General features: G+C 41.5%; 2 protein-coding genes across 5 annotated transcripts in view; one reads left to right on the forward strand and one right to left on the reverse strand.

The window, feature by feature from the left end:
* nvl (nuclear VCP like) overlaps window positions 1-1,676 on the reverse strand; it is a 31,719-nt gene extending 30,043 nt beyond the window's left edge. For all 3 annotated transcript variants that reach the window (XM_074675418.1, XM_074675417.1, XM_074675416.1), the window contains exons 1-2: window positions 1,525-1,676; window positions 1,128-1,203 (exon numbers count right to left, since the gene is read on the reverse strand). In XM_074675418.1, coding sequence (XP_074531519.1) covers window positions 1,128-1,184 — 57 coding nt within the window. In that variant the 5' untranslated portion in view covers window positions 1,185-1,203; window positions 1,525-1,676. The remainder of the gene's footprint in view (window positions 1-1,127; window positions 1,204-1,524) is intronic.
* LOC141794857 (uncharacterized) lies at window positions 535-15,551 on the forward strand. 2 transcript variants are annotated; one of them, XM_074675419.1, is made up of 7 exons: window positions 535-745; window positions 2,540-2,898; window positions 6,848-6,954; window positions 12,098-12,224; window positions 12,396-12,515; window positions 14,205-14,769; window positions 14,903-15,551. In XM_074675419.1, exons 2-7 carry the CDS (start codon window positions 2,560-2,562, stop codon window positions 15,052-15,054), a joined length of 1,410 nt encoding a protein of 469 aa, XP_074531520.1. In that variant the 5' UTR covers window positions 535-745; window positions 2,540-2,559; the 3' UTR covers window positions 15,055-15,551. The 2 variants fall into 2 exon arrangements, with proteins under 2 accessions (XP_074531520.1, XP_074531521.1); XM_074675420.1 differs by having other exon boundaries at window positions 12,399-12,515.
* The last annotated feature ends 1,007 nt before the right edge of the window (window positions 15,552-16,558 follow it).

A 16,558-nucleotide genomic window follows, 5' to 3' on the forward strand; every position in this document is an offset into this window, starting at 1 on the left:
CTCTAAAGAAAACGGAACAAGTGTTTTATTTTCTGACAGACTTTTCTCTCTGACTTAAAATATCTTCATTAAAAACAAAAGAATCAAAAAGAGAATGAATTGCAGACATAAATGATCCTGATCCCAGTGTTCTGTGCTTCAAACTCACAAACACTTTTTAATCCCAGCTTTACGACCTGTTTCAGGACCATTCTCAATGACTGTTTTCAGCTCTGTCTCTGAGAAATGGACTCCATAATTCCCAGAGTGAATAACAGGTCACACATTTTCTGGATGTACAACTGATTTCTTTTGTACCTCGCATAAATCTTTTTTTAAATTATGGACATAGGCTATAATCCCTCCACCAGGAAACTTAAAACATAGGTAAAACCCTGCGTTTCCACCAAGCAGTACGGGTCGGTTCAGTACGGTTTGGGACGGTTTGGGACAGTTAGGTTACAGACAGTTAAATCTCATCCCGTTTGCGTTTCCGCCGCAAACTGTGCCCTCTCGTGGTGGGCGGCGTGTAAGCAGGATGCCGGAAGCCACAGCTGGTAAACAATGGCGCGACGCCGTAGCAGCTTACCCGCTATTAAATCCAACAAAGAAGAAAACGCGACACAGTAAACAAAGAGCACGGATGGAAGACATGCAGCATTTCGTCCTCTCTGTGATTTTCATGTAACTCTCTGTTACAAAGTGCAATCAAGCTTCGTTTCAGAGAAGTCTGTGAGCCGCCAGGAGAAATGCAGCTGCTGTCGGGGTAAGTGACGATTCTTTTGACCAATCAACCGTCTGCAGTGTGTTGCTCCACCTCCCGAGAGCGGATCAGTTCAGTCTGGCACCCATACGAAAGGGTCCCAAAAAAGTGGGACGGCTCGTCTCGGTTTTTAGGGATCCGTCCCGGGATGAGTCTGTGGAAACGCCGCTAAAAGCGCACCGTACCGAGACGAACCGACCCGGACTGCTTGGTGGAAACGCGTTTCACCAAGCTGTCCGGGTCGGTCAAAGCACAGGATTGAAAGCAGATTATGTGCATCAACTGAAAGTTAGTTTTCTTAAATTTATTGTGACTCTGAGAAACACATGACATTTTTAAGGAAAGAAACTGCTTACACCAAATGACATTTATCAGCTTCACTCACCTGCTCCAGTCTCTGTCTGAGTCTACTGTCCAGCCAGCCACCGCCTCTATTCTTCATGTTTTGTAGTTCTCTGAACCTGCAAAGGCATAGCACAGAAGTACTGTGGGAAGCGGTTTCACAGTATGGAGTTTAACAACAGGAACACCACAAGCTGGCCCTATTTAACATCATGTTGGTGTATTTGATTCAACACAGCTGAATTACGGCTTAGGAAGGAGAAGAAAACATTCGACATTACTATTAATGCAGCATGGGAAGACAATGTTACCGCAACAGTTTCTATACTTTCCGTGACATAAAAGCCCTATCAATCGCCTTATGGGAATTCAATAGCATGTTTCATACATATAGCTCTCTTTTCGTGTATGAGGTTTGATTTAAGTATGAAGTTTCTTACCTCCAAGCGGTGATCACATTTTTATAAAGGCTGCTACTGTCTATAGGAAGCCTGGCCACGTGAGCGAAAAAAAAACACTCAACACGAACCCGGATACAAAACGTGATTCATCATCTTCTTCTTCTTGTTTAAAGGCGGTTGGCATCCGTTTCTTCGGTGCATTACCGCCACCCTCTGTTTATAAAGTTCTTGGTTCTATTCACTCCCGCTGCGTCTAAAAAAATAAAAATAAAAAATCTATGGTTCTTTCCGTGTGAAGGTTTTCAAAATAAAACACTTGTGATCGAAGATATAACGAATTTGGTATCTATATACTATGGTCCTACGCGTTTTATTTTGAAATTAATTGTTTAGACAGAATAATAGTAATTTAGTAATAAATATCTAAAAGTAAATTTCATAGTCTCCACGTGCTTTAAAACCACTTCTCCTACTTTTACAGAAAGGCCTTCAATAGAAAATCTGTTGATTGCCTGTTTATAAAATATTCTTATTCTTATTATTATTGTTGTTGTTGTTGTTGTTGGTTGTTGTTGTTGTTGTTGTGATGATGATGATGATGATGATGATGATGATGATTATTATTATTATTATTACTATAAGTAGTCGTGGTAGTAGTAGTAGTAGTAGTAGTAGTAGTAGTAGTTGTTGTAGTTGTAGTTTAACCTTTGTATCACAAACAGGCATAAAAGCCAGTGAGGATCTCAGGAAAAAGAGCACTGTTACAAAGACATTGTAATTTTAACGTGACATAAAATCTATGTGTCACAGGCAACAATGAAGAGTCTCTCACTTTTTGCTCCTTGTGTTTTTTTTTTTTTTGCTTGTTTTGTTTTTTGTATTTGGTAAGTGGTGACTTCAACAGTTTATTGAATGAACACACTTTACAGTGCAACATTGTTTTGATCATTCTTCAATGAATGGCCTTCTTCAGACAATAAGCTGCAGCAGGCAGAGCAGCTCTCACTTGCACTTCCTTGTTAAGCAATTTTGACGGCTGCTCTTCCTTATTCAGAGAAACTTGCTGTGTCAGCCATGAAGAACGCTGTCACAGTGGGAGAAAACACGACGGTTTCCCGGCAGGAGGTCTTTGAGGATTACCTAGACTGTTTCCTTCAGCGGTGTACAGAAGCTGGGCCATGCCACGATGAGCAGTTGCTCAAGAAAACGGCTCTGTATCTCCAGAGAGAACCACAACTCAAAGGGACTTTCACAGTCTTCCCCTTCTATGAGTCCATCCAAGAGGGCTATAGACACATAAGTGAAGACTGGAGAAGGTTTCTGTCTGCTGTCATCAAAGCCACCGAATTGTTAGAAACACTCTGTGTCAATATTCTCCTTCAGCCATGGAAGAAAGAAATCAAGACAGTAAAGGTGACTCTGGGTTTGTGCTTTCTTTCACTTTTTGTCTTTCTCTTTCTTCTTCTTCTACCAGTTGACTTTCATTAAACTGAAAGAGATTAAGGGTGGGGATAATCCATGTAATATAACTTTCATTTATTTGTTTGAAAATATTATCTAGATAAAATGTGGATGCTGAAATCATTTACTTATATAGGCACAATATATTGTACCTCATCGTATTTCCTACTGAGCTGAGTAACGTCAGAAGTGTTAAACTCCTTTCAGTTCAGGGGCCTCATTCAGATCTCAAGTGGGCCAGACCAGTAACATAAATCAGAGTATATTTACCTATACATAACCAAAAATCGAATAGTTTTGTTTAAGTGCAAAAAAATGTGGTCTAAAAATTTAGCACTGAAGGAATCAATAGTATTCTGCCTCAGTTTGTCATTTACGCATGTACATTACAGCTTACAGATCATAGTGTATCAACGGAAGCACAAACCATTAAGGTAAAGGTATATCAACACAATATGGCACAATATCAGATTATTGTGAGAGACACTGGTTACCAACTGATCACTATGTCTTTAATCCACCTGCTCCAGTCTCTGTCTGAGCTGACTGAATCAAAAAAAAAAATTAAAATAGTTTGAAGACAAAAAACACATCAAAGTGATGACATTCAGTTTAAAAATGTGTTTTTTGGTGGTAAACTCCTCGACATCAGTTGACAAACCATTATACTCCACAGTGCTTCTGCACCCAAATTGCACGTGCATCCGCCGTTGTTGATAAAAAAAATAATCCCTCGCCATCTCTGGGTGCGTCTTAATCATAGGCTGTAAAAAAAATGGACGTCCGCTTGCTCGGCTTGAAGTGAGGTCTCCCCAAAATTGCTTCCCCTGGTGGCTGGCTGCAGTATAGGTTAAAAAATCCGGCTTCCCAGCCATTCCAGATGGGCTGTGGTCAAACTTAAATAAATTAATACTCCTTGTAGAAATGTTTCTCACATCCGATTGTTGTGGTGATTTGAATATATAATTTGGATGTCTTGTATTCAAGTCCTCTTTTTTCTGAAAACGTTCATTTTCATTAGTTATACGAGGTTAAAAACAAGGCTTTAAGTAACGTTTAACGATGCTTGGCAGCTGCTGTTCTCGTGTATTTTTTTTCGGGGATTGTAAAATATGTCGGAAGGTAGAGTCAAGAAGTGATTAGACTCTTGATAGAAAACAAGTAATTTTTATTTTTGTCACCCAGCTTCACTTAGATTCTCCCAAAATCCCTCATCGCCTCTACTGCACAGACTCTGGCTGTACTCTGCTACAATGGCTGTGCCTGTGACGGGGGAATTTTGGCTTCAAAACTGTACAATGATAAATGGCGGAGCCACACTGTCCACTCTATACACAGTCTATGGTCTCAATGTGTTAACTTTGTGTCTCCTCCGTCCTATCTCCTCCACGGCACCGGAAGTACTTGCCCAGTCGCCATTTTGAAAACTGTCCCAAGCGATAATTGCGCTTGGGGGAGAGAGGAGAGAGGATGGAGGAGACTAATCAGAGGAGCTATGATCGAGGAAACACGAGAGCTGGCTTTGCGGAAGTCTTTTCACTGACAGACACGCCCCCACATGGAATATCACTCTCTGATTGGACGCTGCAGCGGCTCAGACCTCTCTACATGAAACTTCCCAAACACAACAGAGTTTAATGAGAGAAAAACAAGCTGAGGACAGGCACTGAAGATCTTTCAGAAATAGGTTGTAAATCTGGTGATAAAGTGTTTGTTGTTTGTGTTTGTTTGTTAAACAGGTTAAAGGAACAGACAAATCTCTGTTACTGTTTCTGTTTGATCAGAGTTATTACAGCGCACATGTGCAGACACACAAACAGCTGTTAGAGCTGACTGACAGATGATCCAGAGGTGATCAGCTGATGCCGTCATGAATAAAACACGTTGCTTTATGTGACGCTCCAGAGGAGAGGATGTCCCATTGCTCTAAAAACCAATCTCCTCCTTTCCTCTCTCCTCTCTTCATTTCCCCGTGTCTCTCCCATCATCTCTGGTGGGAGGGACTAAGACGCAAGAGAACGACGCAAGTGGAGGAAGGAAGGATGGAACTTTGGAGCTTTGGGATGCACCCAAAATCTCTGTGAACAGGTTTCAAGATCTGCGCGGTTAGGGTCTTTTCAAACCGCCCCCTACACACTCCCCCTCCATGACGGAGTGCACTCGGTCATGGAGTCACACTCGCAGCTGAGTGAAGTTCACTTCATCAGGGTGTAGGGTATAAATACAGCTTTGGGACAGAAACTTCACTCTCTCAGGTTGAAACAGATAAACAAAGAGAAAAAAAGAAAATTAAACATAAAAAAGACAAAAGAAACGTACTCCTTACATTTTTCTTTTTTTATTGAGGAGTTTTTCATGTTTCACTCTCGCTTGAATGAATTCTTTTGTTTTTTATGACAGTCCCTGTAAATATAAAACACTCAAATAAACACGAACTGTCTGAGCATACCTGAACATACAGGCCTTAATCAATGACATGTACATCTAAAGTTGTGAACATCTGCATCACAATCATTAAATATTTGTGTTAGTTTAACAGTGTTTGTGCAGGCACATATGTGGAACTTACATTTGTAAGTTTCTTCCTCTATGGCTGACACCGGACACAATTTGGTGCTGCACGTGTTCAGATGATCTTGTCCCAGGCCCAGCCAAGGCTGTCAGCTGGCCTGTTAGTGAGTGAATTTATGATCAGTATGATCATAGAATATAAGAAGAATTAAATCTGTTACTTTGTAGCTTAATTTATGTCGCATCATTTTGTTTCCCCCTCTGATCACATGTAAAGGGATTCCACACTTGGAAATCATTGGTGCATTATTGTGCTGTTTTGTGTGGATAATTCAGTGAAGGCAAAGTCAACCAAATCAAACCATCCTGCGTGTGTTCTTACCGACACCCCAAGTTGAATATCGCATGATATACCTATGCCTATTCAGTCATTGTTGAAAGCCTATTCTTTGTATATGTTGTAGTTTGTTGAGTACTTTTTGAGATTAACAGAACACTTTTGCAGTCGTCAAGTTTGGATTTGATAAATGTGTGGATCAGTATTTTAGCGGTGGGAAAGGAGAGGGATGGACAGAGGCAGACAATGTTTTTGAGGTGGACAAAGGCAGATTTGGATACTTGTTTGTGTGTTGTTCAAAGGTGAGGTGACTGTCAAGAATGAGTCCAAGATTCCTGGTGTCTGTGAAGGGAGTCTGTGAGGATTTGTCCAGGTTGAGTTAGAAGTTGTGGGTGGTTTCGGTGAGGGGTTTGGGACCACTGATTATAACTACTGATTTGTCTTAGTTCAGTTGGAGGTAGCGGTCATGCAGTCAAGACTTTATTTCTGTGAGGCAGTTAGTCAGCATGGAGTGGTTTGCGTCAGAAATGGTTTCGGTGGAGAGGTGGCAATTAATGGTGTTGCTGAGTGGGAGGGTATAGAGGATGAACAAGAGGGGACCAAGCACCCAACACTGGGGGACACCTTGGAAGAGAGGAGCAGTTGGAGGCAGTGCAGTTATTGTTTTGAGTACTGGTCCATTTACCATTTGCGGTTGTCAAATGGTTTCATGAAAAAAAAAAAGAAAAGAAAAGAAAAAACTCCTTAGTTCAAAGTTCTGACCAGGCATAAAAGGGTTTAATTTTTGGGTACCAACCTTTCAGCTATATGGAAATCCCTGACACTGACACTGGTTGGTGAAGAGCATAGGCCTAAACTCTTATTCAGGAGATCCAGTATGAGCTTCTGAGTCATGTTACATGTTATAATTTAATTGATTCTTTGTGAGTTTTACCAAAATGAATGATTTGACTGTAAGTGTTGTCTATAAAATAATCAAGGTTTTATTTTCAAGTGTTTTATACATCCCCATCTTTACACAGTCATTTGAGAAATGTTTTTTTTTTTTTTCAGACTTTTACAGGTCCATTTGTCTACTGTCTCCTGTCGGTTTTTAATATATCTACCATTCAGTGTATCCTGGCCTCTGTTGGATACCTGCCAAACACTGACACCCCAAGGTAAGGCACAATAAAGGAGAAGCCAGAGCAGTAGTTGAAATAAAATTGCTTCTTAACAATGTGAAAGGTCAGAACAGGAGTCAAGCAAGAACAACTTTAAACGTCTGGTCCTGTTTGATTTGATCAAAAGTACACTGAACTGTTTGTACAGCACTCAGACAAAGAAAATCTTAATCCTGGATGTTATATGAGATAGACTGTGATTGAAATGGAGAGGTGTGTGGTCTTGCTAACTTCACCAGAATCTTAAGCCGCGTTTCCACCAAGCAGACCGGTTCACTTCGTCTTGCTACAGCACGCATTTTGTGGTGTTTCCACTGACTCATCCTGAGACAGATCCCCAAATAACCGAGACGAGCGTCCCACTTTTGGGACCCTTTCGTAGGGGTGCCAGACTGAACCGATTCGCTCTTGGAAGGTGGAGCTACAACACTACAGACTGTTGATTGGGCAAAAGAATCGTCACTTACCCCGACAGCGGCTGCATTTCTCTGGCGGCAAACAGACTTCTCTGAAACAAAGCTTGATTGCACTTTGTAACAGAGAGCTACGTGCCAATCACAGAGAGGACGAAATTCTGCATGTCTTCCATCTGTGCTCTTTGTTTACGGTGTCGTGTTTTTCTTCTTCGTTGCTACAGCGTCACGCTATTAACAGCTGCGGCTTTCGGCATCCAGTTTACACGCCGCCTACCACGAAAGGGCACAGTTTGCTGTGGAAACACAAACATGATCAGGCTTAACTGTACCAAACTGTGCCAAACCGGGCTGAACCGAACCTGACTGCTTGGTGGAAACGCGGCTTCAGGTTAAGCCATAAAATGTGGATTCAAGCAATTTTCTGTTTGTAAAAGGGCAACACATCTTAATCACTCAAAAAATCAGTCAATCAATTCATATTTATTTATAGAGCGCCAAATCACAACAAACCTTTTCTCTGGACAAATTCCAAAAACACAAACAGGGCTAGACCCATTAATGATAATAAAACGTTACTTTATTAAATGAGAGCCAACATGAAGACAAGATAAGAAGTCTGATCTCACTCATTGCTTTAACCACACCTTGGATCTTGTCCTTGCACATAGTGAGGAACCTGTCAACTTGGCAGTCTTACTGCAGAATCCTCTTCTGTCGGATCATTTCTTTATAACTTTTGAACCGTTGCTTTCAGACTTTACACCTGCAAATAAAATAATCTTGTCTAGGAACTTGTCTGACAGAGCTGTAGCCATTTTCAATGAAGCTATTCCTACTGCCTTGAATTCTTGCTCTACCTTTGCAGAGAGCTCTTGTGCTCCCTCTCAGCTTGATCAACTTGTTGCAGATACTACAGGTTCTCTTCAAGCCATCCTTGATTTGATTGCTCCACTTGGACAGAGGACTCTTAGGCGACGGAGTTCAGCGCTGTGGTACAATGCTCAAATGGAAATGAGAAAGACTATGGTGCTCGACTAAAACAAACGAGTCCTGGTCGTGTTGGAAAAATAGTCTAAATAAATAAAGAAAAGCTTTGCGGCTTGTGCACGCTCATTATTATTCAGCTCAAATAGAAGAAAATAAGAACAATCCTGGATTCCTTTTCAGCACTGTAGCCAGGCTGACAAACAGTCATAGCTCTACTGAGCCATGCATTCCTCCATGGCTTAGCAGTGAGGACTTCATGAGCTTTTTTAAAGATAAGATATCAAAGATAGCATTAGTCACATGTTACTTGCAACTGCAGTAGAACCTTCGACCAATGGCGAAAGCGTTGAGACGTTGCTTAGAGCATACTCCATTGCTAGGCGCTGCCCAAGTAGCTGCCTGTTGCAGTAGCTCTCTCTTCTTTGTCCGTTTCTTGTATTTTTTTTTCGTCATCTTTGTATTTGGAGTGGATCATCACTTTGTATGGTTCATTGTTGGTCATGGACACCAAACTTTTTGTGGCTTCAGTGATATTTTTACTACTTTTCTCCTGTGTTTGTCTGGAGATCCTACATGTAACCATGGCTGCATTGTTTACATGTGAAATAAGCTGTTGGCAGCCTGTAGCATGTCAATGCTAACTAGTGTAGGGCTTGATGATTTCCCTCAAGGTGAGGAGCAGGAGGTGAGGACGACATGCTGGTTCTTGGGTGTGAGCTGGGAGATGATGACATGGACCTGTCCTTCCATCCATCGTTGTTGGGAACGTGGGATCTATCTCTGGTGGGATGGCTGAGCTAGCCGAGCTAGCCCAGCGGCATCGTGCTTCACCTGCTGTGAGCAGACAGGATCCAGTAGACAGAGACTGAACAGACTTCTGGGGAGGCTCAGTCATGGACCCTGTAGAGGTGGAGACTGGCTGGGCTGGAGAGTGGTGGACGGACTGTCGTCACCTATTTTCTTATGGACCTTTTGGCGCTTTCTATACACTTTCTTACTTTGGTTTCCTTAGATGCTGCTGTGACTCCTGAATTTCCCCTCAGAAATAAATAAAGTATTTTCTATTCTATTCTATTCTATTCTATTCTATTCTATTCTATTCTATTCTATTCTATTCTAGAGTTAATATACTCTTGGACTGCTTCTCGCCTGTGGACTTGTCAGAACTGGATTCAACTGTCTCTTCAGCCAAACCATCTACTTGTCTTCTGGATCCCATCCCAGCTTGGCTGCTGTAGGAAGTCTTTCCCTTGGTCGGAACTTCTTTACTAAGGATGATTACTGCGTCCTTACTGACGGGCTACGTGCCCCAACTTTTTAAAGTTGCTGTTATGAAGCCTCTTCTTAAAAAGCCTACACTTGATTCTGGCCCTCTGGTCAACTACAGACCGATATCTAACCTCATTTTTATTTCTAAGATCTTGGAGAAAGTTGTCGCGAATCAGCTCTGTGAGTTTCTTCATAGTAACAGTCTTTTTGAGGTCTTTCATTCTGGGTTTAGAGCCCACCATAGCACTGAGACTATGTTGCTGAAAGTAACCAACGATCTACTTTTGGCTACGGCCAGTGGTCTTCTTTCTGTGCTCTTCTTGCTTGATCTTAGTGCCACTTTTGACACTATTTATCATTGCATTCTTCTGCAGAAATTAGGGAGTCTTCTTGGTATTTCAAGAACCGCTTCAGCTTGGCTTGGATCGTATCTTTCAGACTGACATCAGTTCATTTAAGTCAGGGGTCCCCAAACTTTTTCCTGTCAGGGCCAAACAACTTTTCTCCTCTCTGATGGGGACCATAGTCAGTTTGTAAAAAAAAATAAAAAGGTGTGACGATCGCAGAGGTGTCCAAACATAAATATTTATTGTTTTCCAGAAAGCCACACATAACCAAATATTAATAACCCTTTCTGGGATCTTGACAGGAAAAAAAATCAGAAAATAAATAACAATATTAATGAAATATTGAACACTCTGTATAAAATAAATAATAACTAAATAACCCTTTTCAGGTTGTTCATAGAAAAAAAGACCATGAATTATTAACTTTCTTGTAGACACCACTGTTTGCAGCACAATACATTTCACCACCAGTATGGTTCTATAACAGGATTTTTTTTTTTTTTTAAGGGAGGGGTTTCAGATAGGGCACAAACTGCAGAAGGGTGGAATAGAAAGTTAGGTTCTATGCATGTGTAAGTCTCGATCATGTAGCCAGACGGAAAAAATAAACATTAATAATGCGCCTCTGGTATTGTTCAGGGGGGCAGGCAAAATGTGGAGGCGGGCCGTATCCAGCCCCCGGGCCATAGTTTGGGGACCACTGATCTATGTGAAGAATGTATCTTCTTGAACACCAGGGCGCAGTATGGAGTTTCTCATGGTTCAGTACTCGGACTCTTGGATGCTTCCTCTTAGAGAGAAAATAGAATAGAAAATACTTTATTTATCCCCGAGGGGAAATTCAGGAGTCACCGCAGCATTTAAGAAAACAAAAGTAAGAAAGAGTATAGAAAGTGCAGAAAAGTCCATAAGAAATTAGATGACGACATCCCGTCCACCACTCGTCCACCACTCTCCAGCCCAGTCAGTCTCCACCTCCACAGGGTCCAGGACTGAGACTCCCCAGAAGTCTGTTCAGTCTCTGTCTCCTGGATCCTGTCTGCTCACAGCAGGCGAAGCTCCTCCAATGTGGGGCCGGCGTCCGATGTCAGCTCCGTCAGCCACGTCCGTGAACAGCATGATGCCGCTGGGTTAGCACGGCTAGCTTGTCCATCCCCCGGAGCTAGATCCCACGTTCCCAACAACAATGGATGGAAGGACAGGTCCACGTCGTCACCTCCCAGCTCACATCCGAGAACCAGCACGTCGTCCTCACCTCCTCCTCCTCAGCTCGAGGGAAATCATCAAGCCCTACACTAGTTAGCATTGACATGCTACAGGCTGCTAACAGCTAATTTTGCATGTAAACAATGCAGCCATGGTTACATGTAGGATCTCCAGACAAACACAGGAGAAAAGTAGTCAAAAATATCGCCGAAGCCACAAAAAGTTTGGTGTCCGTGACCGACAATGAACCATACAAAGTGATGATCCACTCCAAATACAAAGATTACGAAAAAGAGACAAAAAAAATTACAAGAAACGGACAAAGACGAGAGAGCTGCTGCAACAGGCAGCTACTTGGGTAGCGCCTAGCAACGGAAAAAAATAAAAAAAATTTAAAAAAAATATTGGCAAATCTTGGCACTATAATGAGGAAACACTCCATAAACTTTCCCTGCTATGCAGATGATACTCAGCTTTACTTGCTAATGAAGCCAGAAGAAACATATACAAATAAAGAATGATTGATTAATTAATTTATTGTTCATGAACAGAACTGTGCAGCATTTAACAAGTTACAATGGAGGGGAACAACTTCCTTTTAATTGGCAGAAACCTCGGGCAGATCCAGACTAATGTTAGACAGACATCTGAGAGAGAGAGAGAAAAAAATAGAGAAAAGTAATGAGGGAGAGAAGGAGAAGTTGAGAAAGACAAAGAGAGAGAAAGAGAGAGGTAGCCAGAGAGAGAGAGAAAGAGCCAGACAGACACAGAGTAGTAGTAGTTTAGCGTTGTAATGATGGTTATGGTGAAACTGTAAAAAGCCACAGCTGCAGTCTGACAGGTCCACAGCAGCAGACCGTCTACAGTAATGTGTGCTGGTCTCATGGCTTAAGTCTTGTTTTTCTGTAATTGAAGTGAGTACAGACTCTGTGAAGAAGCTAACCAGGATAGAGTCAAGCTGGTGGGCTTTGAGCTGATGCTGGCGAGGGTGGAATGCTATCATCTCCTGGAGCTCCATGACAGGTCTAAAGTGCAACAGCAGGTATGTTACTGGTTCAGTTAACTGATTGGTTTCTTTCGACTTCACTGGTAACTGAGTGTGTTTTGCATCACAAACCTGTCAGAGACAAGACAGAAAGAGTCAGATCAGATGCAGTTCTGATTCATGCAGTTGTGTTCAGTTGCATTTCACTCACTACTCATGATCTTTCAGAAGTGGTTGGAGGTTCTCCACGAGAGACTGGGGTCTACGAAACTGGAGGGATCCACAGAGGAGAAGACAATCGTAGGAAAGGAAGATGAGAGGAAGAATGAGGAAGCAGATGGAAAAGAAGTATGTCAGAGTATAGAAGGCTGTGTAGTTGCATGGATATGGTTTCCTCTTTGATCCAGGTGGCTTTACTCTTCACTGGCTGGCTAATGGAGATATATACATTTGGTCCTCTGTAGGTAATGTGTTACAGTAAACCCAGTACCATTCTTTCTTTCTGAAGTGTAGGTGCTTTTAGAAATTAGAAATACCATCACAAGTAAATAGAAGAAGAAAAATTAGTTAATGACTGATTAATTTAAACATACTGTGAGGAGGATCTGTTTTCACTGGACGGCATCACACACTGGTGAGAGGATGTGGCTTTTAACAAGCTGTGTTTTGTTTTGTTTTGGAAATGAATGAGATCAGATCGGAGCGTTAGTGAATCCTGGTTCTGTCCTACCAGAGCTCATCTACCAACTCCAACCTCACCAAGCAGAGCTAACGTAACCTGGCTCTTCATTTTGTTGATAGACTCTCAAGTTTGAACAAACCACTGCAGAATAACTGCTGACTGTGGGTTAGAATAAACATTAGCACACACAAATTGACCTGTGTTCTAGCCTTTAGCTCCTGTTTACCTTTTAGCTGGTACTCTATCTCCTGTTTCTCTTTCTTCTGCTCTTCTGTCCTTTTTCTGTCTGACAGTTAGGCTCCAGTGTCCACCATCACTACAAAATTAATCACAGAAATAATTTTCAGCAGAGAGAAACACAGACGTCTCTTCTCTCTACTAAATTTCATTGTGGTGTGGTGTTGTCATTGAGAGTCTGACCAATCGGTCCTGTCCAACCCGATCAAGAAGCTGAGAAATAGCATTAAGGAATGACCTTTATTGGTGCTGATAATCTCATTTTAAAGTGTGAATTAGGACTGGGCATGTAAGAAGAGAGACTTTTTAAACATCACTCAAAAACTCCCCAGAGCCAGTTTAAGAACGAGCTACAATAGACATGTTAAAACTCAGGCCAAAGGCCCATTTTCAACTGGCCCTCAGCTTTCATCTTACAGCCTATTAATGATGTCTGTGAAATTAATCATGTTCTAATGATTTGAACATTTACATTTCCTGTCAGGGTCTCAAACCAAAGTCTACCCGTAAGGTCTGACGGAACTCCATGTGGACTGTTTAAAGGCTGCTTTTCTAAAGCTAAATCTGTACATTCATCAGAAACACAACAAGTTTTCCGGCTGATGTCTTTAAATGAATGGATTTATTAGGATTAGAAAATGTGAGAATTCAAAAAACACATCAGAGGACACAATATCAGATTAAAGTTAGGAAAGGGAGCAGAGAAAGAGTCAAGAGATATTTGGGTGCAGAAAAAATCGACCACTTATCATCTGGTGTCAAGAGACACCTGAGGGACAGGTAAGCTTTGATTTCTTCAGTCTGTGATGATAGAATGAGGAGATTTGAACTTGCTGAGATACTGATTTTTACAGAAATAGCTGAGAGACACAGTTAACAGAAATGGCATTCATGTGTTATTTAAATGCTTACAAATAAGTTTATATAAAAGAAGTAAGGTCAATAAAACTTTAAGGGTTTAGAATTTTCTGAAATAAAAGTGTTTTTTATTTCATTTATGACAAAACATCAGCATAAATGCAGACACAGCCTGTCCTGGCAGACTGGGCTTCATTCATTATGATCAGCTTTACCAAACAGCTTCAGTCTATACTAATCCTCAGCCCTATCTCCCTCAGCTCTCTCTGCATCTAGACTGCAGGCCTTCAGTGACATCCCAGCACAAACCACTGCACTGCAATACTAACTATGAGGACCAGTCTTTTATCGAGATGCAAATGACGTACCCAGACCTGGCAATCAGAGGGCGCCCTCTGCTGTCAGACAAACCTCACCAAGCAAAGAGTGGCAGCAGGGCTAGCTGTAAAGCATCACATAATGCGAGCATCAGTGTCCAAAGTGATGAAAGTAAAGCTGCTAAGCTCCCTCATGGAAATTCTGTGAAAGGCATCGAAGCTTTTTCTGCAACTGCCTGCTGCAAAAGTGATGTTAGCAGAGCTGATAAAGTGTGTGATGATGATGTGCCATGCAGTGGCTGTAATGACATGAATAGCGGTGGGGATGTGGCCACTAAAGACATCTTAATCAGCAGTCTCTGTACCTCTGGTGATGAAGATCATGGTCCAGCCAGGTTTCTGCACAACACATTGAGAAATAGATCAAGAGCAGGACCAAGTCAGAGACCTGGGCAGCCTCTTCCTCCTGCAGAGGCTCCTGCATGGACACAAGAGCAGATTGCAACAGGTAAAACAAACACGCACAAACTACACACACACATTTACAGAAAAGTGTAGAAAACCTCAGCACCTAAGCAAATCTCTCTGTTTTTGTTTTCATTTTATAATGAGTAAATTTCAGTTAACCCTGGTTTTCACAGGTAGCCAGGAGCATCCACCTCTGAGCCCCACAGATATGAAGGACATCAGAGAGCTGGAGGACAGGATGGATGAGCTCAGTCTACAGGAGGCCAAGAAGGAAGTAATGACAAAACAAAATAGACCAACAAGAAGGGAGAAAACAAATCAATAGAGAAGGAGGAGAAAAAGAGAGGGAAGGAAGTGCAGAGGGAAAGACAGCAGAGCAGAGCCTATTAATGGACACAAGTCCAGCACAGAGACAGCCTTCCAGGAGATCCGCCACATCCTCTGAGTCTGATCCTGCAGCGATGAAGCAGCTATGTGTGTGAGTCCCCTCGCTGCTGATCATCAGCATAGAAGCAGACTGTCAAAACTACCGTGAATCCAGCAAAAAGCTGCAGGGAGGAGTTGGTGAGAGCGCTGAATCATGCTGAGGAGAGGGGGAGCAGCTGTCACAGAGCTGCAAGAAATAACACGCTTCATATACAAAACCAAAGACAGTATAAAAAGTTGGTAGCCAAAACATTTTTGCATCAGTGATCAGACGATCTGAGAATTTATTAAATAGTTTCTGTGGGAAGATCTTTGACCTAATTTCATAACAACATATGATTATGGCCTGGCATCTTGATCCTGATGTTAATCTGTATATTGCTTTGGATTATATCAATAAAGGGGATTGGGATCATATGTCATGTCTGATGTTTGTCTCTTTCAGATCAGGTTTCATGTCCAACCGACTTGCACTGTAAACCCCAAAGTTCAAATAACAGTTGGATTAAGCTATGAAAACTTAAAATTTGTTTGTAAATTCAACTCCCTCAAATGTCTGAGTTTTCAGGGTTGAAACTGATTATTTCTAAGTAGATTTAACACTTTTTACAGTTTAAGTAATCACAACTCAAAATCATCAATCTGAGACTGTGTTTTGTAACCGTGAGTGAGGAGGGGTTGAAATGAGACCCTGTTGTTGTGGAAATTTTTCCTGCTTCTGTTGAGGTAATGCAATAGAGACTTCTGCCAGACAGCGAGGTTTTATTTTCTTTGCAAAGAAAAGGTCAGTCAACACGCAAGCGGTCAGAATGAAGAAAGACCCCACACACAGGGAGAGTAAAACATTTATACTTGAGGAAACACCCCCTAAGGTACTTTTTATGCCCCTCTGTCTGCTGCAGGAATCCACATTGAGACAGTGCATTGAAGCTGGGCAGAAGGTGTGAGAGGTCTAGACATAAGACAAAAGGGTCTGGAAGCTTATTGAGGAATCAGGAGATGGGGCATCTCAAGCAGTGAAAACAAAAACAATGAAATTACAATTACATTTTCCCCTTTTGATTATTCATTAATCACTTAAACATAACAAGAGGGAATTAAAGATAAAACAAAATGAAATAAATTAGTCACAACTGTCTGACACATTAATGTACATGGACATCAACATGTATCACCAAAGCAGTTTTGAAAAAATAAAAAAAAAATCTAATAAAACAAAATAAAAGGAAGACAAGGGTTGAAATGAACAAAACAAAACAACCAAAATAAAAAAAAAAACATTGTGTACAACATGTCATCATCAGAGTCTGAGCTGGGACAATGATGGGGTCAGGAATGTGAAATAAAACAGAATTTTGATAGGCATTGTTAACATTTACATGAAGGATTGGATTAGCTTGTTG

This window comes from Halichoeres trimaculatus, unplaced genomic scaffold (genome assembly GCF_033239565.1).
Source record: "Halichoeres trimaculatus isolate MK-OKI-2021-1 unplaced genomic scaffold, fHalTri1.1 fHalTri1_scaffold_8, whole genome shotgun sequence".
Lineage (NCBI taxonomy): Eukaryota > Metazoa > Chordata > Actinopteri > Labriformes > Labridae > Halichoeres > Halichoeres trimaculatus.